This window comes from Chaetodon auriga, chromosome 1, assembly GCF_051107435.1.
Source record: "Chaetodon auriga isolate fChaAug3 chromosome 1, fChaAug3.hap1, whole genome shotgun sequence".
NCBI classification, from domain to species: domain Eukaryota; kingdom Metazoa; phylum Chordata; class Actinopteri; order Chaetodontiformes; family Chaetodontidae; genus Chaetodon; species Chaetodon auriga.
This window is the reverse complement of record NC_135074.1, coordinates 29773323-29797779: the sequence shown is the minus strand read 5'-3', so window position 1 is coordinate 29797779 and position 24457 is coordinate 29773323. Positions and strand designations below refer to the sequence as shown.

Here is a 24457-nt window from a genome sequence, read left to right as displayed (position 1 = left end):
AGCGGCGGAGCTCTAAAAGGAAATTGAACCACGTTTCTGCCACGCACCCACTGAGGCATAAGCCTTCTTACTCCAACTTCCTGTCTGATCAATGTGAGAGACAATGACTCAACAGGTGCGACAGACAGGAGCCCAGCGGCAGCTTTCCTCCCCACGGCTAGGCCCAATTAGCACCCGCGGCTAAGGAACAAAGAGGCGACATTTCATTTCAGCAGAGTGCCAGTTTAAGGCCTCTTCTCTCAACCTCAGCCTCTTTTCTTTCTGTCTTTTACTGCTGACATCTTTAAAGGATCATCCCTGGCTCCATCATATTCTATTAAATTGGGTCGATGCCTTGTGTTCGAAGTGGCAGGGGTGTTAAAAACATGGGGTGTTGATGAATTCATTGCATGTGACTGGACTTGCTTTCTTTGTGCGGAGCTTTTGCCTAATGAAACCCCCTGAAGGTCTGACAAAAGGCAAAGACATTTTTCAGGGTTTGCTTTGCACTCCGGGTTCAGGCTGAATTTCCTGACCAAACTGCGCACAAGTGCTGCCATCCCAGACAACTTTGCAACTTATTCGGACAGAAATGATCCATTGTGTCCTAAAGAGAGTCAAAAAGCTTTTCATGATGAGCGTTTTCTACGGTGCCTGTTGTGTAAATAGCTTTCATTAACGCAGAGAAAGGCTCCGTCAGCACCAGGACCAGCACGCCCCTGAACAGCTTTCTCCCTCTAAGGACAATTTCCATGTACTTGTACTTCCATCTCCTGCTAGGCAGATACTTTACTTTACTCCACTACGTTTATTTGATAACTTTAGTTACTTGCTTTGCACATTCAGATTAATAATACAAAGTACAACCAACAAATGAATTCATGTATCATTATACATGAGGATAAGACTTTATTAAGACATCTGGCATCATAAAAAGTAAGTGAAATTAAACTCCATCTTTACCAGCTGCAAAACTGTGGAAATGTGCAAAAGCAGTGGACACATTAATGCATCAACAATTACAATCCAGAACTATCATATACATTATTCTGCATTATAAGAACCTTTACTTTTGGTACTTTTGGTACATTTTGATGCCAGTACTTTACCTTAAATATAATTTGGAATGTAAGAGTATTTCTACACTGTAGTATTGTTACTATTACTTGACTACTTGTACCACTGGGTAACAGAAACAAGCGTATCCGTCTTAATGATTGTCTGTATGGAGATGTGTAGAGTTCATTTGGTCTGTGTAAGGAGGGGATTGGGCTTCAATTCTGTACTTTTCCAGTATAAAACAGATTGTCCTGAAAGTAAAAAAATGGTGTGAATCAGTCTTTTGTCCCCAGTGAAGACTGTGGTAACAGTTTAACACATACGACTACAAAATGTTTATGAATGCACAAAGTTTTTATGTCCTATCACATTACTGTTGGACTGTTAATGAAAGATTAAATGTGAATTATTAGTTGAATTTTGGGAGGTGGAAGTGGTGAACGGGATGAGGTGTACTTTGATTTTTAGGAACCAGAGTCGGTGAAAGGTGAGTATGGACAATAGCAGTGGTTCATATTTCAGTGCGCATGCGCAGTGTCTGCTGGTGAATGAGGATGAGAAGGGGGCTCGTTGAAGTTCAAAGTCTCTTCCCTACTCTTGGGTTTATTACCATGATACGAGATAAATAAATGATACAATTAACAGCCTTGCAGTCCAGTCACGGCGTCTATTAGACGACATAATGACGACATTTGTGATGTTTGGCTCAGCCTATCAGCGAAGCAGGAAGAGCGCGGAGATGGAACCAGGAAGTGTCTCAGCGCTTTCACCGTTGCAGTGGTTGATGGCTGTTATGAAACTGCTGGGCATTAATCTAGCAAAAGCGACCGGGATCTTGACTGTCGTGGTTGTTCTCATTGCAGCGGTTTTGAATTATTTCGACGACCCTGATCCGGTTCAATACAGCAGGTAACGAACATCGGAGGTGTGTGTTGGCTTATCTGCCGGCCGGACCTGACTTAACGTTACTCAGGTTAACTTAGCTGCTACACCAGATGCATGCAAGTGAGCAAAATGCGAATATAGTTAATGTTTAATGTCAGCTGTAAATGTCCCAGACCCGCGGACCACCAGTGTAAACGTCCTCCGTGCGTCCTCTTGCGTAAGTTAATGAAGGGCGAACAGTCCAACCAAACCCCTTTACGAAATCTGTCAATTTAACGATACGTTTTTTTTTATGGAAAACGTAACGTTACTCACCATTAATTATGCATGTGAAAACATGCCAAAAACCAGTGCTTGCGCCGCATGTTTGAACTCTTGCACACATTGCCTACCTGGAACACACCTTCGTTTGATTGTACGTTACCTGAACTGTTTGTGGCTCACAGCATGGCCGACTGCATGAAGGCTCTGGAGGAAAACTTCCGGCAACAGAATAAAAGCTGTTTCATCCTCGGTGCTTCCGGAGAAACGGGCAAGGTGCTGCTTCAAGAGCTGCTGGAGCGCAACATCTTCTCCAAGATCACTCTCATCGGACGGAGACAGCTCACCTTCGAGGACAAAGCATATGAAAACCTGGTTAGTGGGCCGGTTCTCTTGTCTGCTGACTCACCTGAGATCCGCCATGTGGAGACTGACATTTTGTTTGACTGTTTTCTGCGTGTCCAGGTACAAGAGGTGGTGGACTTTGAGAAGCTTGACGATCACGCTGCTGCCTTTCAGGGCCGTGATGTTGGCTACTGCTGCCTGGGAACGACCCGGGCCAAAGCAGGGACTGTAAGCTAAACTTAATAAATCCAATGTGGGTGAATTAATGAAGATTTTACATAATTTTCTTGATTGCTTTTCTAATGCTAATTGCTGTCATCCCTCTCTTTTATTTCAGGAAGGATTCATCCGTGTTGATCATGACTATGTCCTGAAATCAGCAGAGCTCGCCAAGTCAGGAGGCTGCACACAGTTCCACCTGGAGTCCTCCAGAGGAGCCGATAAAAACAGCAACTTCCTCTACCTGAAAGTCAAGGTGGTTTATTTCCTCTCTCTAATGCACATCACAAGCTGGAGTCTTCCCTGCATGTGTCATCAGTCACTGAAGGATCAACATGACACTGATTTTCTTCCAGGGACAAGTGGAAGCAGATGTTGAGGCGCTGGGTTTCGACAGATATGCCATTTACAGGCCGGGGTGAGTGATCTTATGTACTACAGTCATGAATGCATCATGCACAGAGGTATCGTGTAACAGCTGAGAATGACATCCTGTCAGCTGGGCCAACACCAAATGTGAACATTATCTCAACCCGCCACAGGAAATGCCCCAAAACACACTGGATTGTGGGAATGTGGAGATGGATTATGGCATCTGATAGCTGCTGTTAGTGTACACTGCAGAGGAAAGCCGAGCAGAACAAAACGTAATACTTCACTAATCATTCAGGGACTGTGATCGAGCTTGTGATGGACTCCTCTCCTGCTAATAATTTGCCAGTTTGACAGGTTACCAAAACTCCATCCGGTGTGACACCATGTACCTTTTTACAGGTTCGATATGAAGCATTCAGTGCCACTAGATGTTACACCAGCGGCAACATTTCAGACCAGAACAACCAGAAACAGCCGTTATATCTCCACCAGACTCCATTGACAGAAACGCTAATTTTACCTCACAGGTCATCATAAAACACACTTGATTCAAACTGGACAGAAACAAAGTAAAACTCCCCCAAACCATCTTGGTTTATCTTTCCACTGTTCCAACAATCACCAGCTCAAGTTTGGTCGAATTAAAAACTTGATTCACCAGTTAGACGTAGAAATATTCTGTGGCTTTGCTCAGTGTTATGCGAGGGCGACGAGGTGGAGCAGGGGGAGTCTTTGCTTGCCCACAGATGCCTGCTGAGCTCCGGGGAGCTCTGGAGGAGGGAGCTGGGATTGGAGCCACAGCTTCTGGAGGAGTAAAGCCCCAAGTAACACAAGATTCTGCTCCGATTCTGACCCGTTTACTGGCTGCAAGAGAGCTCAGATTGTGTTTTTAAACTTTTGGGATTAAAAAGTGGATTTATCTTCACGCTTTTCTGCAGCCGCGAGCCCCGCAGAGCAGACCTCCACCGTCGGCTGTTATAGTGTCCTGTAATTAGTCTCTCTTTGTCCATGTTTTGGACTGGAGGGGAAAGGAGAGCGAAGAAAAGAGGGAAATAACAGGAAGAGATCAGAGGCTGAACACAAACAACACTTGCTAGCTTGCAGCTAATGTTCAGTTTGTCTCTTTATAAACACAGGGAGGACCAACGACATCTTTACATCGCCATTAGCTGTTTCCTGCTACGTTAACGTAATGGAAAATGAAAAGTCATGGATGGATCATAAAGGTGTAATGAGAAATTTCAACATACCAAATAGAAAATTATGAAATTAAAGTCAGCTATGTCACTGCAGTGCAGACCAAAGAAAACATGATCCTTTCACATGATAGAAAACCTTGATTGCATTTAATCGTTGACCTACAGAAGTATTTCATATTGAGAATCGGTGGAGAAAGAGAAGTCATGTCCCGTCTCTTACAGGAAGCGGTTGTTCACTGAATAACCTGATCCAGCCTGGTACAGTCACTAAGCCATCAGCACCTTTGTGTTTTCCCCTGCAGGGTTTTGTTGGTCGATCGGCAGGAGAGTCGGACAGGCGAGTGGATTGCCAGGAAGTTCTTCAGGGCCTTGTCTGCTGTGACTTCTACGTCCATGGCCATCGAAATCCAAGCGGTGGGAAAAGCGATGGTGTTAAACACGCTGCTCCAACCCAAGCAGAAGACCGAGATCCTGGAGAACAAAGCCATCAACAGCCTGGGAAGCAGTGCAGGGAAGTGAGAGAGAGCAGGAAATACGCCGAGGTGAGAAAAATGTCTCATCTAGTTTCCATAACAAAGCTGTTCTTCAGATTGCAGGTTGGTCAGCGTTTTAAAATTCTTGCCATAAACTCAGATTAAAGTATGTTAAAATAACCACTTGTGATCCAGATTCATGTGTTCTCGTGACTGTGGCGAAGATCATGAATTTCACCGTGGCCTTCTGCGTGACCATTTCCTTTTCTCCCTTCAGGTGATTCTTGCAGCTACAGAGACGACGCCACTCTGCAAATACTCATCACGCCATCATCTTTCTTGCTTATGTGAGAGTCCTTCTGTTGAGGGTCTGCTGGATTATTCATGGAGAAAAATCACGTGACGCAATCAGAATGTTTCATCTCCAAGTTGTGTTTGGCTTTACTTTCTTTGGTCTTGAATCGTGTGTGTGTGTAATGAATGTAACGTCTTCATCAGGGAGCTCTCGCCAGCCTTTTTAATGTTCACCATTTGTGCCCTGAGGCGCTGCACTGAATAACTGCCTTAACGTCATTTTAAAGGTTATTCTACACAAAATGAAATATTGGATGTTTTCAACCTATTTTCATTAAATTATTATAAATATTTAAATGTGTGTGTTTGGTTTAGGGAAATGTTTCCATAATTACTACTGCATCAAAATTAATATCTGCTCTATATATCTGTGCCATATAGTACATCTGTGTCGTATATATTGCATGTACTGTATATATACATGATATCTATGCTCTGCTATATTACAGGTAACATTACAGGTAACATACATAATTTAATAAAGTTTCATCTTATTTGCTCATTTTTGATTTAACATCGTCTGTAACATGCAGATACAGTGCCATCGACTGATGATATGAATTTCTATTTTGACATTAATTCTAGCAATAGAACAATTTTGAATAATCTTTATTGATCTTTAATTTTGTCGACATGTTTCTGAAGCTCAATGGTAGTCGTACAAGTTACCAGTTGAAGGTCTTAAAATATGTGAAAAATATGTCCTCAGGTCATGATATGTAAAACTGTTATTTTGTGTTGTTACCACAAGAGGGCGCAAAGAGCCCAATCAATGTTCAAATGTGCGACTGTACAATGATATTATTTTTGGTACACCCCAGTTGCCATAGGCAGGTTTTTCGTATACACGATTTTTATATCGCTGTTGTGTTGTGCCGTGACAGTCCACCTGGCAAGCAGCCACATTATGTTATGTTGAATAAATATGCCAGATCAAAAATGGCTAAAGAAGAAACTCGTCTCCTCCTCTCATGAATGAATCGCAGGAAGCATTCTGCTGTTAAACCTGACAGGTTATGGGCCCAGGAGTCGTTCAGAGGAGAAAAGTCGACGGTTTCCAGAAAAGTTGCGACGGACCTGAGGAAGCTAACCTAGCAAGCTAACATGGCGGAGCAGCAACGGAGGACGAGTAGCAGCAGGCTACATCAACTGACCTTTGATGGAGACGAGACTAAGTATGAAATGTGGGAAACAAAACTGTTGGGACATTTTCATTTGTTGGGACTAAAGGACACTGTGTTAAAGGAACCGCGAACAGACGCTGAAATAGCGGCAGACCCAGAGAAAAATGAAGACGCGTATGCTGAGTTGATACTGCTGCTAGATGACAAATGTCTGTCTTTAGTAATGCGAGATGCTGAAAATGATGGAAGAAAAGCGTTAGAGATTTTGAGACAGTATTATGCAGGGACGGGAAAGCCCCGTATAATTAACTTGTACACCACACTGACATCACTTCAAAAGTCCAACGACGAAAGTGTGATGGACTACATCATAAGAGCAGAGACCGCCATAACTGCGCTGAGAAAGGCGGGAGAAACACTCGGTGACGGTCTGCTAGTGGCTATGGCACTGAAGGGATTGCCAGAGAGCTTTAAACCATTTGCAGTTCATGTGGCGCATTCGTGTGACAATATCACGTTTGCAGACTTTAAGACGAAATTACGGAGTTTCGAAGAGACTGAGAAAATACGAGCAACCGAGAGCGACGACAGCGTAATGAAGACACAAGGGAGCACCGGACGGCGACCTCCCAAGGCAAGCGCACGTGCACCAGCGGGCAAAGACGACAGCGAGATGGTGTGTTTCAAATGCGGCACCAAGGGGCACCGAGCGAGAGCGTGTCGACAAAGGACATGGTGCAGTGTTTGCAAAAATGACACGCACAAGGACGCTACATGCAGGCGAAAGGAGAGAGACAAAAGAGACGGTGTGAGCAAAGTTTCAGAGAATGCTGAGGTCGAGGACTACGCGTTCAAGATGGCGGCGAACGGAGGGGCCAATGTTCAGCGGCAGCCGGCGCGCAACGTGCGGGAGAGGGGCCTGATGGTGGACACCGGAGCCACATCCCACGTCATCAAAGACATCGCCGTGTTCACCAGCTTCGACAGCACCTTCAGGCCAGAGACCCACAGCGTCGAGTTGGCTGATGGCACCAGATGCAGCGGTGTCGCACAGCGGAGAGGCACTGCAGTGGTTACCCTCATCGGCAGCAGTGGACGGCGGTGCAACGCAAAACTGAGAGACGCTCTGTATGTACCGTCGTACCCGCAGAACATTTTCTCGGTGAAGACAGCAACCGGGACTGGGTCAACGGTCGACTTCAAAGAGGACAAAGACGTCCTGATAGCCAGAGATGGTACCAGGTTTGACATTCATGTGTATGGCAGGTTGTACTACCTGCACACTGAAATTGAGTGTAATGATGACAAATGTAATGCAACCCACGACATCCAAGCATGGCATGAGATTCTAGGCCACTGTAACTATGAAGATGTGCTTAGGTTACAGGATGTTGTTCATGGTATGCAGATCAAAGGCAAAATGAGTAGGCCTGAACAAGAGTGTGAGGTGTGTATTCAGGGGAAGTTTACACAAACCAGAAATAGGAACCCCGATGCCAGAGCAAAGGCTCCCTTACATATGGTGCACACAGACCTTGCAGGTCCAATAGCTACAGAGTCGCTAGATGGGTACAAATATGTGCAATCTTTCACTGATGACTACTCAAATGCAATGTTTGTGTACTTTCTAAAGAAAAAGAGTGACGCAGTGCAGGCAACTGAGAAGTTCCTCGCAGATGTATCCCCTTATGGGAAAGTGAGGTGCATCACATCTGATAATGGAACAGTGTTCAAATGTGATGGTTTCCAGGCGCTGCTGAGGAAAAACAAAATTGGGCATGAAACGACAGCTCCGTACTCCCCGCACCAAAATGGAACAGCGGAACGTGGGTGGCGTACTCTTTTTGAGATGGGCAGGTGCATGCTGGTTGAGAGTGAGTTACCAAAACACCTATGGCACTACGCAATACAAACAGCAGCAGTGGTACGCAACAGATGCTTCAATAAGCGCACAGGGCTGACTCCTTATGAGATGTTGACAAACAAAAAGCCCAATGTGTCCAGAATGCAACGATTCGGGTCTGTATGCTACACCTACAAACAGGAAAAGGGAAAACTTGACTCCAGATGCAAACAGGGGCGTTTTGTGGGGTACGACAAAAACAGTCCAGCTTATCTGGGGCCCGTTTCACAAAGCAGGTTTAGTGAAAACTCCGAGTTTGTTAAGCCTGAAATGAAGGAAACTCTGAGTTTTCCGTTTCACAAAGGGAGGTAACTCAAACCAGAGAAAGAGGGGTAACTCTAGCCTGTTTCACAGAGAGGGGTAACTTAAGCTCTCGTTCAGTTACCATAGTAACAGACTCTATGAACCTAACCTGGTCGGGACCAGGTTTTTCTCAATGAACCTCGAGTTTCTCTCTGTCTCCGCCCTCTCCGCACACGGTATTTGATTTCCTCATTCATTCGTCAGCAGGCGAGTTTTGGGATAACATAGTTCTGCCGTCTGTTATTTAAAAAAATCAGTCAGTAGGCACTTTTTTCACTAACATGGCATGTCCTTTTGACAACGATCCCGTGGATGAAGGTGCAGCATTACTGCGCAGGGAATTAAATATTCGTCGGGAGATGGTTATCAGACCGCGCATAGATGTTCTGGCATTTCCAGACAATTATCTTTTTGAACGGTACCGTTTCACGTCACAGTCCATCATCTACATACACAACCTAATCCGTCCTTACATTTGCAACATTGCCAGCCGGAGTCATGCTCTCACATCCCAGCAGATATTGTGTGTTGCGCTGCGTTTCTTTGCGCAGCATTATGTTGGTGATAAAACAACTGCACAGTCAAACAGCCACTTAATATTTACTTTATAATGTAACACATGATCAAAATGAGGTACCCCCATTAAATTATGCCGTGTCTTACCTGTTTGAACAATGTTTTTATGTTTCATCTTGAGCTGCTACCAAGTGCACTTCTCCCCCGCGGGATTGCACCTACATGAAATAAATTAATGAGCTACCATTCAAGCAGTTTTCCCCTGTAATATTACTGTGATTGCAAAGGACTGCGTTTAAACTTACGCACTGACCCGAGCAGCAATGTTCTCCCACGCCGCCTCCCTCTCTTTTGCAGCTGCAGCGGTGTTACACTTTTTTCTAAAAACATGCTCAAATTCGTCGTATGAGCGCATTAAGAGTTCGAGTTCCAGTGGGGTAAAAAACGCAGCCCTCCTCTTCCCCGTCGCCATGGTGACTCGTCGAATCGGGGCTCCATTGATGTTGGCTTTTTATAGTCGTGGTGCACGCGCTTAACCCTGAGTTAACCTACTCTGAGTTGACTGAACTAACTCAAATCACCTGTTCTGAAACCGGAAACTCGGAGTTTCCTATCTCAGGCTAGATCAACTCAAGGTTCAGGATTAGACTCGGAGTTTGTTGAACCTCCTTTGTGAAACGGGCCCCTGGTGTATCACCCAGATACAAACAAGGTGCAAAAACACAGGCTAGTGAAGTTTGTGAGCAAGACAGCTGCGGAAAAACAAACACAGACAGGTGAGCCAAATCTAAATGATGACAGTGTGGGGCTCAGAGTCAGGACTAGTGGGACGCAGGGGGTAAACAGGAGTGCAGAAAAGGCTCCAGAGCCAGATGAACCCAGTAGAAGTCCATGTCATGATAGTCCAAGGGCAGCAATTGAGTCTACTGAACAAAATGAAACGGAGAGTGTTACAAGTGTTGATCCTGAGAGTAAGCGGTATCCAGCTAGAGAAAGGAGGGCACCAAATTACCTAGCTGACTATGTAACCGAAAATGATGATAGTGATGGGATGCATGTCACAGTAGACTACTGCTGCAGAGCAGTCTGTGGCATTCCGCAAACTTATGAAGAAGCAATGCAGTCAGACGATTCAAAAGCGTGGAGAAAAGCGATGGATGAGGAAATACACTCCTTAAATGAAAACAAAACCTTTACCCCGACAACACTACCCGTGGGCAAGAAACCAGTGGGGGGTAGGTGGGTTTACGCAATCAAGTCTGGTGTGGATGGGAAAGACCAATACAAAGCTCGATTCGTCGCCAAGGGCTACAGCCAGAAAATGGGAATAGACTATGGGGAAACGTTTTCACCCACTGCAGATTTAAATAGCGTTAGAGTGGTGCTACAGAAGACAGTGCAGGAAAATTTACTAGTGCACCAAATGGATGTGAAAACCGCGTTCTTACACGCCCCCATTGACTATGAGATCTACATCAATCCACCAGAGGGTTATCAAGAAAAAGAGGGTGTAGTCTATAAGCTGGAGAAATCGCTTTATGGTCTTAAACAGTCTGGTCGAAATTGGAATAGGGTTTTGCATGATTGTTTAACTGAGAATGGATTCACACAAAACCAAGCTGACCACTGTGTATACTCCCAAGAGTCAAAAGAAGGGAAAGTGATCATTATCGTATGGGTCGATGACTTAATCATTGCTGCAAGCAATGAGGAAAAACTCAAAAGGGTAAAAGGGATGCTTGCAGAGCAATTCAAGATGAAGGATTTGGGGCAACTCAAACATTTTCTTGGTATTGACTTTGATTTTTCTGATGGATGTATTAAGATGTCACAAGAGAAGTACACTAACAAAATTCTACAGTGTTTCAACATGTCAGAATGTAGGGTTAGAGAAACTCCTTGTGAGCAGAAGCTTGAATACAATGATGATGCGGTTAAAATGACAGACATCAGGATGTACAGAGAGGCCATGGGCAGTCTGATATATCTGACAACCTGCACTAGGCCTGATCTGAGTTTTGTGGTGAGCAGGCTGTCACAGTACCTAGCTGAACCTACAGAGGAGCAATGGGTCACTGTGAAGCACGTCCTGCGATATCTGAAAGGTACAGCAGAAAAAGGGTTAACTTTCAGGAGAAACAACACTGAAAATCTTGGTATACAAGCCTACAGCGATGCTGACTGGGCGGCTGATACCAGTGATCGCCGCAGTACCACAGGATACTGTGTGACACTTTGTGAAAACAGTGCACTTGTTTCATGGAAAACTAGGAAGCAACCTACTGTTGCACTTTCCACATGCGAAGCAGAGTATATGACACTTGCTTCTACAATTCAAGAATGTCTTTACCTAGAACAATTACTAGGCAACATGGATAGTTACAAGTACGCACAAACGGTCATACATGAAGACAATCAGGGAACAATTGCTCTTGCCAGAAACCCTGTAAACAGAAAGCGTTGTAAACACATAGACATAAAGTAGCACTTTATTAGGTCTACTGTGAATGAGGGTAAGGTGAATTTGATGTATTGTCCCACTGATGAGATGGTCGCTGATGTGATGACGAAACCTGTAAATAAGTTTAAACTGAAGAAGTTTGCAGATCCTCTTTTTGGGGAATAATTTGTGTCAGCCAAGGGTACACATTGTTTTATTTTGTTTAATGTCTTTTTGTTTACCAACCTGAGTACAAGTGGGGGTGTTAAAATATGTGAAAAATATGTCCTCAGGTCATGATATGTAAAACTGTTATTTTGTGTTGTTACCACAAGGGGGCGCAAAGAGCCCAATCAATGTTCAAATGTGCGACTGTACAATGATATTATTTTTGGTACACCCGAGTTGCCATAGGCAGGTTTTTTGTATACGCGATTTTTATATCGCTGTTGTGTTGTGCCGTGACAGTCCACCTGGCAAGCAATATGCAATAAATATGCCAGATCAAAAATGGCTAAAGAAGAAACTCGTCTCCTCCTCTCATGAATGAATCGCAGGAAGCATTCTGCTGTTAAACCTGACAGAAGGTCTGTCAGACTGATTTATTTTGATGAACAGTGATGATGAATCTTATTGTATGTTGTTTTTTTTTCTGATTCATTTGTTTTCTTTTTAAAAGACAAAAATCATCTTGGAACCAAATAAAACTGCATGTGCTGGCGAAGTCAAATAGATGAAGGGAAGGTGCACGAACCAGAGCGTCACTACAGAATAACATACTATCAACTGGTACTAAATTATAAAAATTAAGGTTTTTGTCTGTTTCCATTCCTGCTTTTACTTCTGTGTCTTGATTGTCTTCTATTTGATTTTCATATTCTTGTGTTTGAAATATTCAAATAAACTTGCCTTTGCTCTCCTTGATGTAGCAGCGCCCCCCTGTGACTAAATGTGGTTACATTCATTTCACTCTGAAGGCCTGTGCGATGATCTGGACTTCAGAGAACCGTTTTAAGGTTTTATTTTACCCTCACAAAAACGAAATGCCTTTAACTGTCAGCAGGTCAGCTTCATGGTGACACTCTCTGTAGGATCTGCATCGGTGGCTCTGTGAAAACATGCTTTTTGTGGCGATATTTTGCATTTGAAACAGATGACGCTCATCTCTGATGGACCTCTTAGACGGCAGATATTTTGACATGTCACAGCAGGAAAAGTTCAGGCGTAATTAATGAATTAATGATGGCTGAATTCCATTTAGTGGTTTGCAGTTTCATGGTGCTGGTGTGGCGTTTGCCTCACTGCCACAGAGCTGTCGATGACATTAGGTAACGCCTTACTTATTTTTATGACAGAGCAAAATGCTGTGAAAAAGGCCTGACAGACAAAGATGTTCATACAGATTCTGCCAGAAGTCAGAGATTTCATTTGTTCCCTTAAAGGATGATGAGCTCAGGTACACACATGCAAATAAAGCCCTGTACTTTAGAAGTGAAGTCTAGTTTCATTGTCATTGTCCATTCAGTCACGTCGTCTATTAGACGACATAATGACGATATTTGTGATGTTTGGCTCAGCCTATCAGCGAAGCAGGAAGAGCGCGGAGATGGAACCAGGAAAAGTCTCAGTGCTTTAACCGTTGCTGTTTGTGATTATGACACTGCTGGGCATTAATCTAGCGAAAGCGACCGGGATCTTGACTGTCGTGGTTGTTCTCATTGCAGCGGTTTTGAATTATTTCGACGACCCTGATCCGGTTCAATACAGCAGGTAACGAACATCGGAGGTGTGTGTTGGCTTATCTGCCGGCCGGACCTGACTTAACGTTACTCAGGTTAACTTAGCTGCTACACCAGATGCATATAAGTGAGCAAAATGCGAATATAATTAATGTTTAATGTCAGCTGTAATGGTCCCAGACCCGCGGACCACCAGTGTAAACGTCCTCCGTGCGTCTTCTTGCGTAAGTTAATGAAGGGCGAACAGTCCAACCAAACCCCTTTACGAAATCTGTCAATTTAACGATACGTTTTTTTTTTGGTTTTTTTTTTTAATGGAAAACGTAACGTTATTCACCATTAATTATGCATGTGAAAACATGCCAAAAACCAGTGCTTGCGCCGCATGTTTGAACTCTTGCACATATTGCCTACCTGGAACACACCTTTGTTTGATTGTACGTTATCTGAACTGTTTGTGGCTCACAGCATGGCCGACAGCATGAAGGCTCTGGAGGAAAACTTCCGGCAGCAGAATAAAAGCTGTTTCATCCTCGGTGCTTCCGGAGAAACGGGCAAGGTGCTGCTTCAAGAGCTGCTGGAGCGCAACATCTTCTCCAAGATCACTCTCATCGGACGGAGACAGCTCACCTTCGAGGACAAAGCATATGAAAACCTGGTTAGTGGGCCGGTTCTCCTGTCTGCTGACTCACCTGAGATCCACCATGTGGAGACTGACATTTTGTTTGACTGTTTTCTGTGTGTCCAGGTACAAGAGGTGGTGGACTTTGAGAAGCTTGACGATCACGCCGCTGCCTTTCAGGGCCATGATGTTGGCTACTGCTGCCTGGGAACGACCCGGGCCAAAGCAGGGACTGTAAGCTAAACTTAATAAATCCAATGTGGGTGAATTAATGAAGATTTCACTGTTGCAAAACCACTAACATACAATATATCTAATGGGATTAGATAGTGTTGCTTGTTAGTAGCAATTTCTTCGCCGTGTGCCAACATTTCCAGTAAAGCCAAAGAGATAATAATCAATAATAAACATAATTTTCTTGATTGCCTTTCTAATGCTAATTGCTGTCATCCCTCTCTTTTATTTCAGCAAGGATTCATCCGTGTTGATCATGACTACGTCCTGAAATCAGCAGAGCTCGCCAAGTCAGGAGGCTGCACACAGTTCCACCTGGTCACCTCCAGAGGAGCCAATAAAAACAGCAACTTCCTCTACCTGAAAGTCAAGGTGGTTTATTTCCTCTCTCTAATGCACATCACAAGCTGAGTCTTCCCTGCGTGTGTCATCAGTCACTGAAGGATCAACATGACACTGATTTTCTTCCAGGGACAAGTGGAAGCAGATGTTGAGGCGCTGGGTTTCGACAGATATGCCATTTACAGGCCGGGGTGAGTGATCTTATGTACTACAGTCATGAATGCATCATGCACAGAGGTATCGTGTAACAGCTGAGAATGACATCCTGTCAGCTGGGCCAACACCAAATGTGAACATTATCTCAACCCGCCACAGGAAATGCCCCAAAACACACTGGATTGTGGGAATGTGGAGATGGATTATGGCATCTGATAGCTGCTGTTAGTGTACACTGCAGAGGAAAGCCGAGCAGAACAAAACGTAATACTTCACTAATCATTCAGGGACTGTGATCGAGCTTGTGATGGACTCCTCTCCTGCTAATAATTTGCCAGTTTGACAGGTTACCAAAACTCCATCCGGTGTGACACCATGTACCTTTTTACAGGTTCGATATGAAGCATTCAGTGCCACTAGATGTTACACCAGCGGCAACATTTCAGACCAGAACAACCAGAAACAGCCGTTATATCTCCACCAGACTCCATTGACAGAAAGGCTAATTTTACCTCGCAGGTCATCGTAAAACACACTTGATTCAAACTGGACAGAAACAAAGTAAAACTCCCCCAAACCATCTTGGTTTATCTTTCCACTGTTCCAACAATCACCAGCTCAAGTTTGGTGGAATTAAAAACTTGATTCACCAGTTAGACGTAGAAATATTCTGTGGCTTTGCTCAGTGTTATGCGAGGGCGACGAGGTGGAGCAGGGGGAGTCTTTGCTTGCCCACAGACGCCTGCTGAGCTCCGGGGAGCTCTGGAGGAGGGAGCTGGGATTGGAGCCACAGCTTCTGGAGGAGTAAAGCCCCAAGTAACACAAGATACTGCTCCGATTCTGACCTGTTTAGCGGCTGCAGGAGAGCTCAGAGTTTGTTTCTAAACTTTTGGGATTAAAAAGTGGATTTATCTTCACGCTTTTCTGCAGCCGCAAGCCCCGAAGAGCAGACCTCCACCGTCGGCTGTTATAGTGTCCTGTAATTAGTCTGTCTTTGTCCATGTTTTGGACTGGAGGGGAAAGGAGAGCGAAGAAAGGAGGGAAATAACAGGAAGAGATCAGAGGCTGAACACAAAGAACACTTGCTAGCTTGCAGCTAATGTTCAGTTTGTCTCTTTATAAACACAGGGAGGACCAACGACATCTTTACATCGCCATTAGCTGTTTCCTGCTACGTTAACGTAATGGAAAATGAAAAGTCATGGATGGGTCATAAAGGTGTAATGAGAAATTTCAACATACCAAATAGAAAATTATGACAAAGTCAGCTTTGTCACTGCAGTGCAGACCAAAGAAAACATGATCCTTTCACATGATACAGCAGGTAACGAACATCGGAGGTGTGTGTTGGCTTATCTGCCGGCCGGACCTGACTTAACGTTACTCAGGTTAACTTAGCTGCTACACCAGATGCATGTAAGTGAGCAAAATGCGAATATAATTAATATCAGCTGTAATGGTCCCAGACCCGCGGACCACCAGTGTAAATGTCTTCCGTGCGTCCTCTTGCGTAAGTTAATGAAAGGGTGAACAGTCCAACCAAACCCCTTTACGAAATCTGTCAATTTAACAATACGTTTTTTTTTTTTAATGGAAAACGTAACGTTACTCAGCATTAATTATGCATGTGAAAACGTGCCAAAAACCAGTGCTTGCGCCGCATGTTTGAACTCTTGCACACATTGCCTATCTGGAACACACCTTTGTTTGATTGTACGTTATCTGAACTGTTTGTGGCTCACAGCATGGCCGACAGCATGAAGGCTCTGGAGGAAAACTTCCGGCAGCAGAATAAAAGCTGTTTCATCCTCGGTGCTTCCGGAGAAACGGGCAAGGTGCTGCTTCAAGAGCTGCTGGAGCGCAACATCTTCTCTAAGATCACTCTCATCGGTGCAGTGCAGACCAAAGACAACATGATCCTTTCACATGATAGAAAACCTTGATTGCATTTAATTGTTCACCTACAGAAGTATTTCATATTGAGAATCGGTGGAGAAAGAGAAGTCATGTCCCGTCTCTTACAGGAAGCGGTTGTTCACTGAATAACCCGATCCAGCCCGGTACAGTCACTAAGCCATCAGCACCTTTGTGTTTTCCCCTGCAGGGCTTTGTTGGTCGAGCGGCAGGAGAGTCGGACAGGCGAGTGGATTGCCAGGAAGTTCTTCAGGGCCTTGTCTGCTGTGACTTCGTCCATGGCCATCGAAATCCAAGCAATGGGAAAAGCGATGGTGTCAAACACGCTGCTCCAACCCGAGCAGAAGACCGAGATCCTGGAGAACAAAGCCATCAACAGACTGGGAAGCAGTGCAGGGAAGTGAGAGAGAGCAGGAAATACGCCGAGGTGAGAAAAATGTCTCATCTAGTTTCCATAACAAAGCTGTTCTTCAGATTGCAGGTTGGTCAGCGTTTTAAAATTCTTGCCATAAACTCAGATTAAAGTTTGTTAAAATAACCACTCGTGATCCAGATTCATGTGTTCTCGTGACTGTGGCGAAGATCATGAATTTCACCGTGGCCTTCTGCGTGACCATTTCCTTTTCTCCCTTCAGGTGATTCCTGCAGCTACAGAGACGACGCCACTCTGCAAATACTCATCACGCCATCATCTTTCTTGCTTATGTGAGAGTCCTTCTGTTGAGGGTCTGCTGGATTATTCATGGAGAAAAATCACGTGACGCAATCAGAATGTTTCATCTCCAAGTTGTGTTTGGCTTTACTTTCTTTGGTCTTGAATCGTGTGTGTGTGTAATGAATGTAACGTCTTCATCAGGGAGCTCTCGCCAGCCTTTTTAATGTTCACCATTTGTGCCCTGAGGCGCTGCACTGAATAACTGCCTTAACGTCATTTTAAAGGTTATTCTACACAAAATGAAATATTGGATGTTTTCAACCTATTTTCATTAAATTATTATAAATATTTAAATGTGTGTGTTTGGTTTAGGGAAATGTTTCCATAATTACTACTGCATCAAAATTAATATCTGCTCTATATATCTGTGCCATATAGTACATGTGTGTCGTATATATTGCATGTACTGTATATACACATGATATCTATGCTCTGCTATATTACAGGTAACATTACAGGTAACATACATAATTTAATAAAGTTTCATCTTATTTGCTCATTTTTGATTTAACATCGTCTGTAACATGCAGATACAGTGCCATCGACTGATGATATGAATTTCTATTTTGACATTAATTCTAGCAATAGAACAATTTTGAATAATCTTTATTGATCTTTAATTTTGTCGACATGTTTCTGAAGCTCAATGGTAGTCGTACAAGTTACCAGTTGAAGGTCTTAAAATATGTGAAAAATATGTCCTCAGGTCATGATATGTAAAACTGTTATTTTGTGTTGTTACCACAAGAGGGCGCAAAGAGCCCAATCAATGTTCAAATGTGCGACTGTACAATGATATTATTTTTGGTACACCCCAGTTGCCGTAGGCAGGTTTTTCGTATACACGATTTTTATATCGCTGTTGTGTTGTGCCGTGACAGTCCACCTGGCAAGCAGCCACATTATGTTATGTTGAATAAATATGCCAGATCAAAAATGGCTAAAGAAGAAACTCGTCTCCTCCTCTCATGAATGAATCGCAGGAAGCATTCTGCTGTTAAACCTGACAGGTTATGGGCCCAGGAGTCGTTCAGAGGAGAAAAGTCGACGGTTTCCAGAAAAGTTGCGACGGACCTGAGGAAGCTAACCTAGCAAGCTAACATGGCGGAGCAGCAACGGAGGACGAGTAGCAGCAGGCTACATCAACTGACCTTTGATGGAGACGAGACTAAGTGTGAAATGTGGGAAACAAAACTGTTGGGACATTTTCATTTGTTGGGACTAAAGGACACTGTGTTAAAGGAACCGCGAACAGACGCTGAAATAGCGGCAGACCCAGAGAAAAATGAAGACGCGTATGCTGAGTTGATACTGCTGCTAGATGACTGAAAATGATGGAAGAAAAGCGTTAGAGATTTTGAGACAGTATTATGCAGGGACGGGAAAGCCCCGTATAATTAACTTGTACACCACACTGACATCACTTCAAAAGTCCAACGACGAAAGTGTGATGGACTACATCATAAGAGCAGAGACCGCCATAACTGCGCTGAGAAAGGCGGGAGAAACACTCGGTGACGGTCTGCTAGTGGCTATGGCACTGAAGGGATTGCCAGAGAGCTTTAAACCATTTGCAGTTCATGTGGCGCATTCGTGTGACAATATCACGTTTGCAGACTTTAAGACGAAATTACGGAGTTTCGAAGAGACTGAGAAAATACGAGCAACCGAGAGCGACGACAGCGTAATGAAGACACAAGGGAGCACCGGACGGCGACCTCCCAAGGCAAGCGCACGTGCACCAGCGGGCAAAGACGACAGCGAGATGGTGTGTTTCAAATGCGGCACCAAGGGGCACCGAGCGAGAGCGTGTCGACAAAGGACATGGTGCAGTGTTTGCAAAAATGACACGCACAAGGACGCTACATGCAGGCGAAAGGAGAGAGACAAAAGAGACGGTGTGAGCAAAGTTTCAGAGAATGCTGAGGTCAAGGACTACGCGTTCAAGATGGCGGCGAACGGAGGGGCCAATGTTCAGCGGCAGCCGGCGCGCAACGTGCGGGAGAGGGGCCTGATGGTGGACACCGGAGCCACATCCCACGTCATCAAAGACATCGCCGTGTTCACCACCTTCGACAGCACCTTCAGGCCAGAGACCCACAGCGTCGAGTTGGCTGATGGCACCAGATGCAGCGGTGTCGCACAGCGGAGAGGCACTGCAGTGGTTACCCTCATCGGCAGCAGTGGACGGCGGTGCAACGCAAAACTGAGAGACGCTCTGTATGTACCGTCGTACCCGCAGAACATTTTCTCGGTGAAGACAGCAACCGGGACTGGGTCAACGGTCGACTTCAAAGAGGACAAAGACGTCCTGATAGCCAGAGATGGTACCAGGTTTGACAGTCATGTGTATGGCAGGTTGTACTACCTGCACACTGAAATTGAGTGTAATGATGACAAATGTAATGCAACCCACGACATCCAAGCATGGCATGAGATTCTAGGCCACTGTAACTATGAAGATGTGCTTAGGTTACAGGATGTTGTTCATGGTATGCAGATCAAAGGCAAAATGAGTAGGCCTGAACAAGAGTGTGAGGTGTGTATTCAGGGGAAGTTTACACAAACCAGAAATAGGAACCCCGATGCCAGAGCAAAGGCTCCCTTACATATGGTGCACACAGACCTTGCAGGTCCAATAGCTACAGAGTCGCTAGATGGGTACAAATATGTGCAATCTTTCACTGATGACTACTCAAATGCAATGTTTGTGTACTTTCTAAAGAAAAAGAGTGACGCAGTGCAGGCAACTGAGAAGTTCCTCGCAGATGTATCCCCTTATGGGAAAGTGAGGTGCATCACATCTGATAATGGAACAGTGTTCAAATGTGATGGTTTCCAGGCGCTGCTGAGGAAAAACAAAATTGGGCATGAAACGACAGCTCCGTACTCCCCGCACCAAAATGGAACAGCGGAACGTGGGCAGGGTTCTAAATTAACACCCGCCAACCCGCCAAATGCGGGTTAAAATTCATATTGGCGGGTGTAAATAAAAACTTACTAGCCAATTTGGCCGGTAATGCATTAGGCAATCATGTCAGTCAGAGCCGCTCTACAGTTCTTGGTCATTTGTCCCCCTGACAGTCCGTCCTACATTTCCCATGAACACTGTCGTAATGCTACGTGATGACGTACAAGACGCCCATTGGCTGTGCGCAGGCACACTATAGTTTGTAGTGCAACCGGCGCGAGAAACCACGGAAACGCAAACGAAGAAGAAGAAGAATGAACGGCGGCGTATAAACTGTAAAAAAGGAGACTGAGCTAGCTAAAAGTAAAAAGTACAGTTAAACTACATGCGTGGTTGGGACAGACGTCTGGGGGCGAGAAGAGGAAGGAGGCAGGGGATGAGAATGTCGACAAAGCGTGCGAAACGAAGAAAAGAAAGTTTAACGCTAAATGGCTGACAGGTCATGAATGGCTTGTGTTTGATCACGAAAATGCCGTCATGTTTTGTAAGGATTGCCGCATGTACACGAAAGAAAAAAACAAGACGAATAATTTTGTGGTGGGGACTAATAATTTTAAAGTCGAGGCAGTAAAGGACCATGAGAGTGCCCGAAGTCATCAGGAGAGCCGAAGGAGTCTGCAGTACTGACTGCTGCACTATTTGTGTTTTCTAGTTGTACATACATAATTCAATTTATTACCAATGCAATTTTTTGCAAGTGTTTAAGTCATGGCTGTTACTTATATATATTTCTTATTAAAGAAGGAAAGCAGAAACACTTTAAGTTGAAAGGAAAAATACATTTTATTAGGAATGTAATGATACTAAATACTGGAAAAATGTCTTTTAGAAAATAATAAATCTGACAGCATTTTTTTGTTTGTATAAATTAAATGTTTGCACTTTCTGTGTATATTTTGTTTCATGTGTTGTACTTTCTGTGCATTTTTCATGCCAACAATGTAAATAAAATGATCAAATGCATTCAGTGGCACTCATAATCTCTTATTTTCAAGGGAAAAAATTTGGCTAGTGGAAATTCTGATTGGCTGGTAACTTTAGAAGGTCACCAGCCACATTGGCTGGTGATCAAAAAAGTTAATTTAGAACCCTGAACGTGGGTGGCGTACTCTTTTTGAGATGGGCAGGTGCATGCTGGTTGAGAGTGAGTTACCAAAACACCTATGGCACTACGCAATACAAACAGCAGCAGTGGTACGCAACAGATGCTTCAATAAGCGCACAGGGCTGACTCCTTATGAGATGTTGACAAACAAAAAGCCCAATGTGTCCAGAATGCAACGATTCGGGTCTGTATGCTACACCTACAAACAGGAAAAGGGAAAACTTGACTCCAGATGCAAACAGGGGCGTTTTGTGGGGTACGACAAAAACAGTCCAGCTTATCTGGTGTATCACCCAGATACAAACAAGGTGCAAAAACACAGGCTAGTGAAGTTTGTGAGCAAGACAGCTGCGGAAAAACAAACACAGACAGGTGAGCCAAATCTAAATGATGACAGTGTGGGGCTCAGAGTCAGGACTAGTGGGACGCAGGGGGTAAACAGGAGTGCAGAAAAGGCTCCAGAGCCAGATGAACCCAGTAGAAGTCCATGTCATGATAGTCCAAGGGCAGCAATTGAGTCTACTGAACAAAATGAAACGGAGAGTGTTACAAGTGTTGATCCTGAGAGTAAGCGGTATCCAGCTAGAGAAAGGAGGGCACCAAATTACCTAGCTGACTATGTAACCGAAAATGATGATAGTGATGGGATGCATGTCACAGTAGACTACTGCTGCAGAGCAGTCTGTGGCAGCAATGCAGCAGTAGAAGAAGCAATGCAGTCAGACGATTCAAAAGCGTGGAGAAAAGCGATGGATGAGGAAATACACTCCTTAAATGAAAACAAAACCTTTACCCCGACAACACTACCCGTGGGCAAGAAACCAGTGGGGGGTAGGTGGGTTTACGCAATCAAGTCTGGTGTGGATGGGAAAGACCAATACAAAGCTCGATTCGTCGCCAAGGGCTACAGCCAGAAAATGGGAGTAGACTATGGGGAAACGTTTTCACCCACTGCAGATTTAAATAGCGTTAGAGTGGTGCTACAGAAGACAGTGCAGGAAAATTTACTAGTGCACCAAATGGATGTGAAAACCGCGTTCTTACACGCCCCCATTGACTATGAGATCTACATCAATCCACCAGAGGGTTATCAAGAAAAAGAGGGTGTAGTCTATAAGCTGGAGAAATCGCTTTATGGTCTTAAACAGTCTGGTCGAAATTGGAATAGGGTTTTGCATGATTGTTTAACTGAGAATGGATTCACACAAAACCAAGCTGACCACTGTGTATACTCCCAAGAGTCAAAAGAAGGGAAAGTGATCATTATCGTATGGGTCGATGACTTAATCATTGCTGCAAGCAATGAGGAAAAACTCAAAAGGGTAAAAGGGATGCTTGCAGAGCAATTCAAGATGAAGGATTTGGGGCAACTCAAACATTTTCTTGGTATTGACTTTGATTTTTCTGATGGATGTATTAAGATGTCACAAGAGAAGTACACTAACAAAATTCTACAGCGTTTCAGCATGTCAGAATGTAGGGTTAGAGAAACTCCTTGTGAGCAGAAGCTCGAATACAATGATGATGCGGTTAAAATGACAGACATCAGGATGTACAGAGAGGCCATGGGCAGTCTGATATACCTGACAACCTGCACTAGGCCTGATCTGAGTTTTGTGGTGAGCAGGCTGTCACAGTACCTAGCTGAACCTACAGAGGAGCAATGGGTCACTGTGAAGCACGTCCTGCGATATCTGAAAGGTACAGCAGAAAAAGGGTTAACTTTCAGGAGAAACAACACTGAAAATCTTGGTATACAAGCCTACAGCGATGCTGACTGGACGGCTGATACCAGTGATCGCCGCAGTACCACAGGATACTGTGTGACACTTTGTGAAAACAGTGCACTTGTTTCATGGAAAACTAGGAAGCAACCTACTGTTGCACTTTCCACATGCGAAGCAGAGTATATGACACTTGCTTCTACAATTCAAGAATGTCTTTACCTAGAACAATTACTAGGCAACATGGATAGTTACAAGTACGCACAAACGGTCATACATGAAGACAATCAGGGAACAATTGCTCTTGCCAGAAACCCTGTAAACAGAAAGCGTTGTAAACACATAGACATAAAGTAGCACTTTATTAGGTCTACTGTGAATGAGGGTAAGGTGAATTTGATGTATTGTCCCACTGATGAGATGGTCGCTGATGTGATGACGAAACCTGTAAATAAGTTTAAACTGAAGAAGTTTGCAGATCCTCTTTTTGGGGAATAATTTGTGTCAGCCAAGGGTACACATTGTTTTATTTTGTTTAATGTCTTTTTGTTTACCAACCTGAGTACAAGTGGGGGTGTTAAAATATGTGAAAAATATGTCCTCAGGTCATGATATGTAAAACTGTTATTTTGTGTTGTTACCACAAGAGGGCGCAAAGAGCCCAATCAATGTTCAAATGTGCGACTGTACAATGATATTATTTTTGGTACACCCGAGTTGCCATAGGCAGGTTTTTTGTATACGCGATTTTTATATCGCTGTTGTGTTGTGCCGTGACAGTCCACCTGGCAAGCAATATGCAATAAATATGCCAGATCAAAAATGGCTAAAGAAGAAACTCGTCTCCTCCTCTCATGAATGAATCGCAGGAAGCATTCTGCTGTTAAACCTGACAGAAGGTCTGTCAGACTGATTTATTTTGATGAACAGTGATGATGAATCTTATTGTATGTTGTTTTTTTTCTGATTCATTTGTTTTCTTTTTAAAAGACAAAAATCATCTTGGAACCAAATAAAACTGCATGTGCTGGCGAAGTCAAATAGATGAAGGGAAGGTGCACGAACCAGAGCGTCACTACAGAATAACATACTATCAACTGGTACTAAATTATAAAAATTAAGGTTTTTGTCTGTTTCCATTCCTGCTTTTACTTCTGTGTCTTGATTGTCTTCTATTTGATTTTCATATTCTTGTGTTTGAAATATTCAAATAAACTTGCCTTTGCTCTCCTTGATGTAGCAGCGCCCCCCTGTGACTAAATGTGGTTACATTCATTTCACTCTGAAGGCCTGTGCGATGATCTGGACTTCAGAGAACCGTTTTAAGGTTTTATTTTACCCTCACAAAAACGAAATGCCTTTAACTGTCAGCAGGTCAGCTTCATGGTGACACTTTCTGTAGGATCTGCATCGGTGGCTCTGTGAAAACATGCTTTTTGTGGCGATATTTTGCATTTGAAACAGATGACGCTCATCTCTGATGGACCTCTTAGACGGCAG

General features: G+C 44.0%; 1 protein-coding gene across 8 annotated transcripts; it reads left to right on the top strand.

The window, feature by feature from the left end:
• The first annotated feature begins 1561 nt into the window (after window positions 1-1561).
• Window positions 1562-24187, top strand: LOC143322548 (protein HTATIP2-like). 8 transcript variants are annotated; one of them, XR_013077309.1, is made up of 8 exons: window positions 1615-1947; window positions 13643-13832; window positions 13923-14030; window positions 14265-14402; window positions 14502-14563; window positions 16633-16869; window positions 17078-17832; window positions 23857-24187. XR_013077309.1 is itself a non-coding variant. In XM_076733809.1 (7 exons), exons 1-6 carry the CDS (start codon window positions 1721-1723, stop codon window positions 4839-4841), a joined length of 942 nt encoding a protein of 313 aa, XP_076589924.1. In that variant the 5' UTR covers window positions 1562-1720; the 3' UTR covers window positions 4842-4864; window positions 5073-6099. The 8 variants fall into 8 exon arrangements, 5 of the variants coding, with proteins under 5 accessions (XP_076589924.1, XP_076589943.1, XP_076589962.1 ...); XR_013077306.1 differs by lacking the exons at window positions 13643-13832; window positions 13923-14030; window positions 14265-14402; ... (2 more) ...; window positions 17078-17832; window positions 23857-24187 and adding exons at window positions 2370-2559; window positions 2650-2757; window positions 2867-3004; ... (2 more) ...; window positions 5073-5827; window positions 12023-12346 and having other exon boundaries at window positions 1630-1947; XR_013077305.1 differs by lacking the exons at window positions 13643-13832; window positions 13923-14030; window positions 14265-14402; ... (2 more) ...; window positions 17078-17832; window positions 23857-24187 and adding exons at window positions 2370-2559; window positions 2650-2757; window positions 2867-3004; ... (2 more) ...; window positions 5073-5839; window positions 12032-12346 and having other exon boundaries at window positions 1630-1947.
• The last annotated feature ends 270 nt before the right edge of the window (window positions 24188-24457 follow it).

Coding starts and splice junctions, on each gene's coding strand:
- LOC143322548 (XM_076733809.1), top strand. CDS start 1,721: ATGACGACATTTGTGATGTTTGGCTCAGCCTATCAGCGAAGCAGGAAG. Junction 1,948..2,369: donor GATCCGGTTCAATACAGCAG/GTAACGAACATC, acceptor TGTGGCTCACAG/CATGGCCGACTGCATGAAGG. Junction 3,005..3,104: donor TCCTCTACCTGAAAGTCAAG/GTGGTTTATTTC, acceptor ATTTTCTTCCAG/GGACAAGTGGAAGCAGATGT.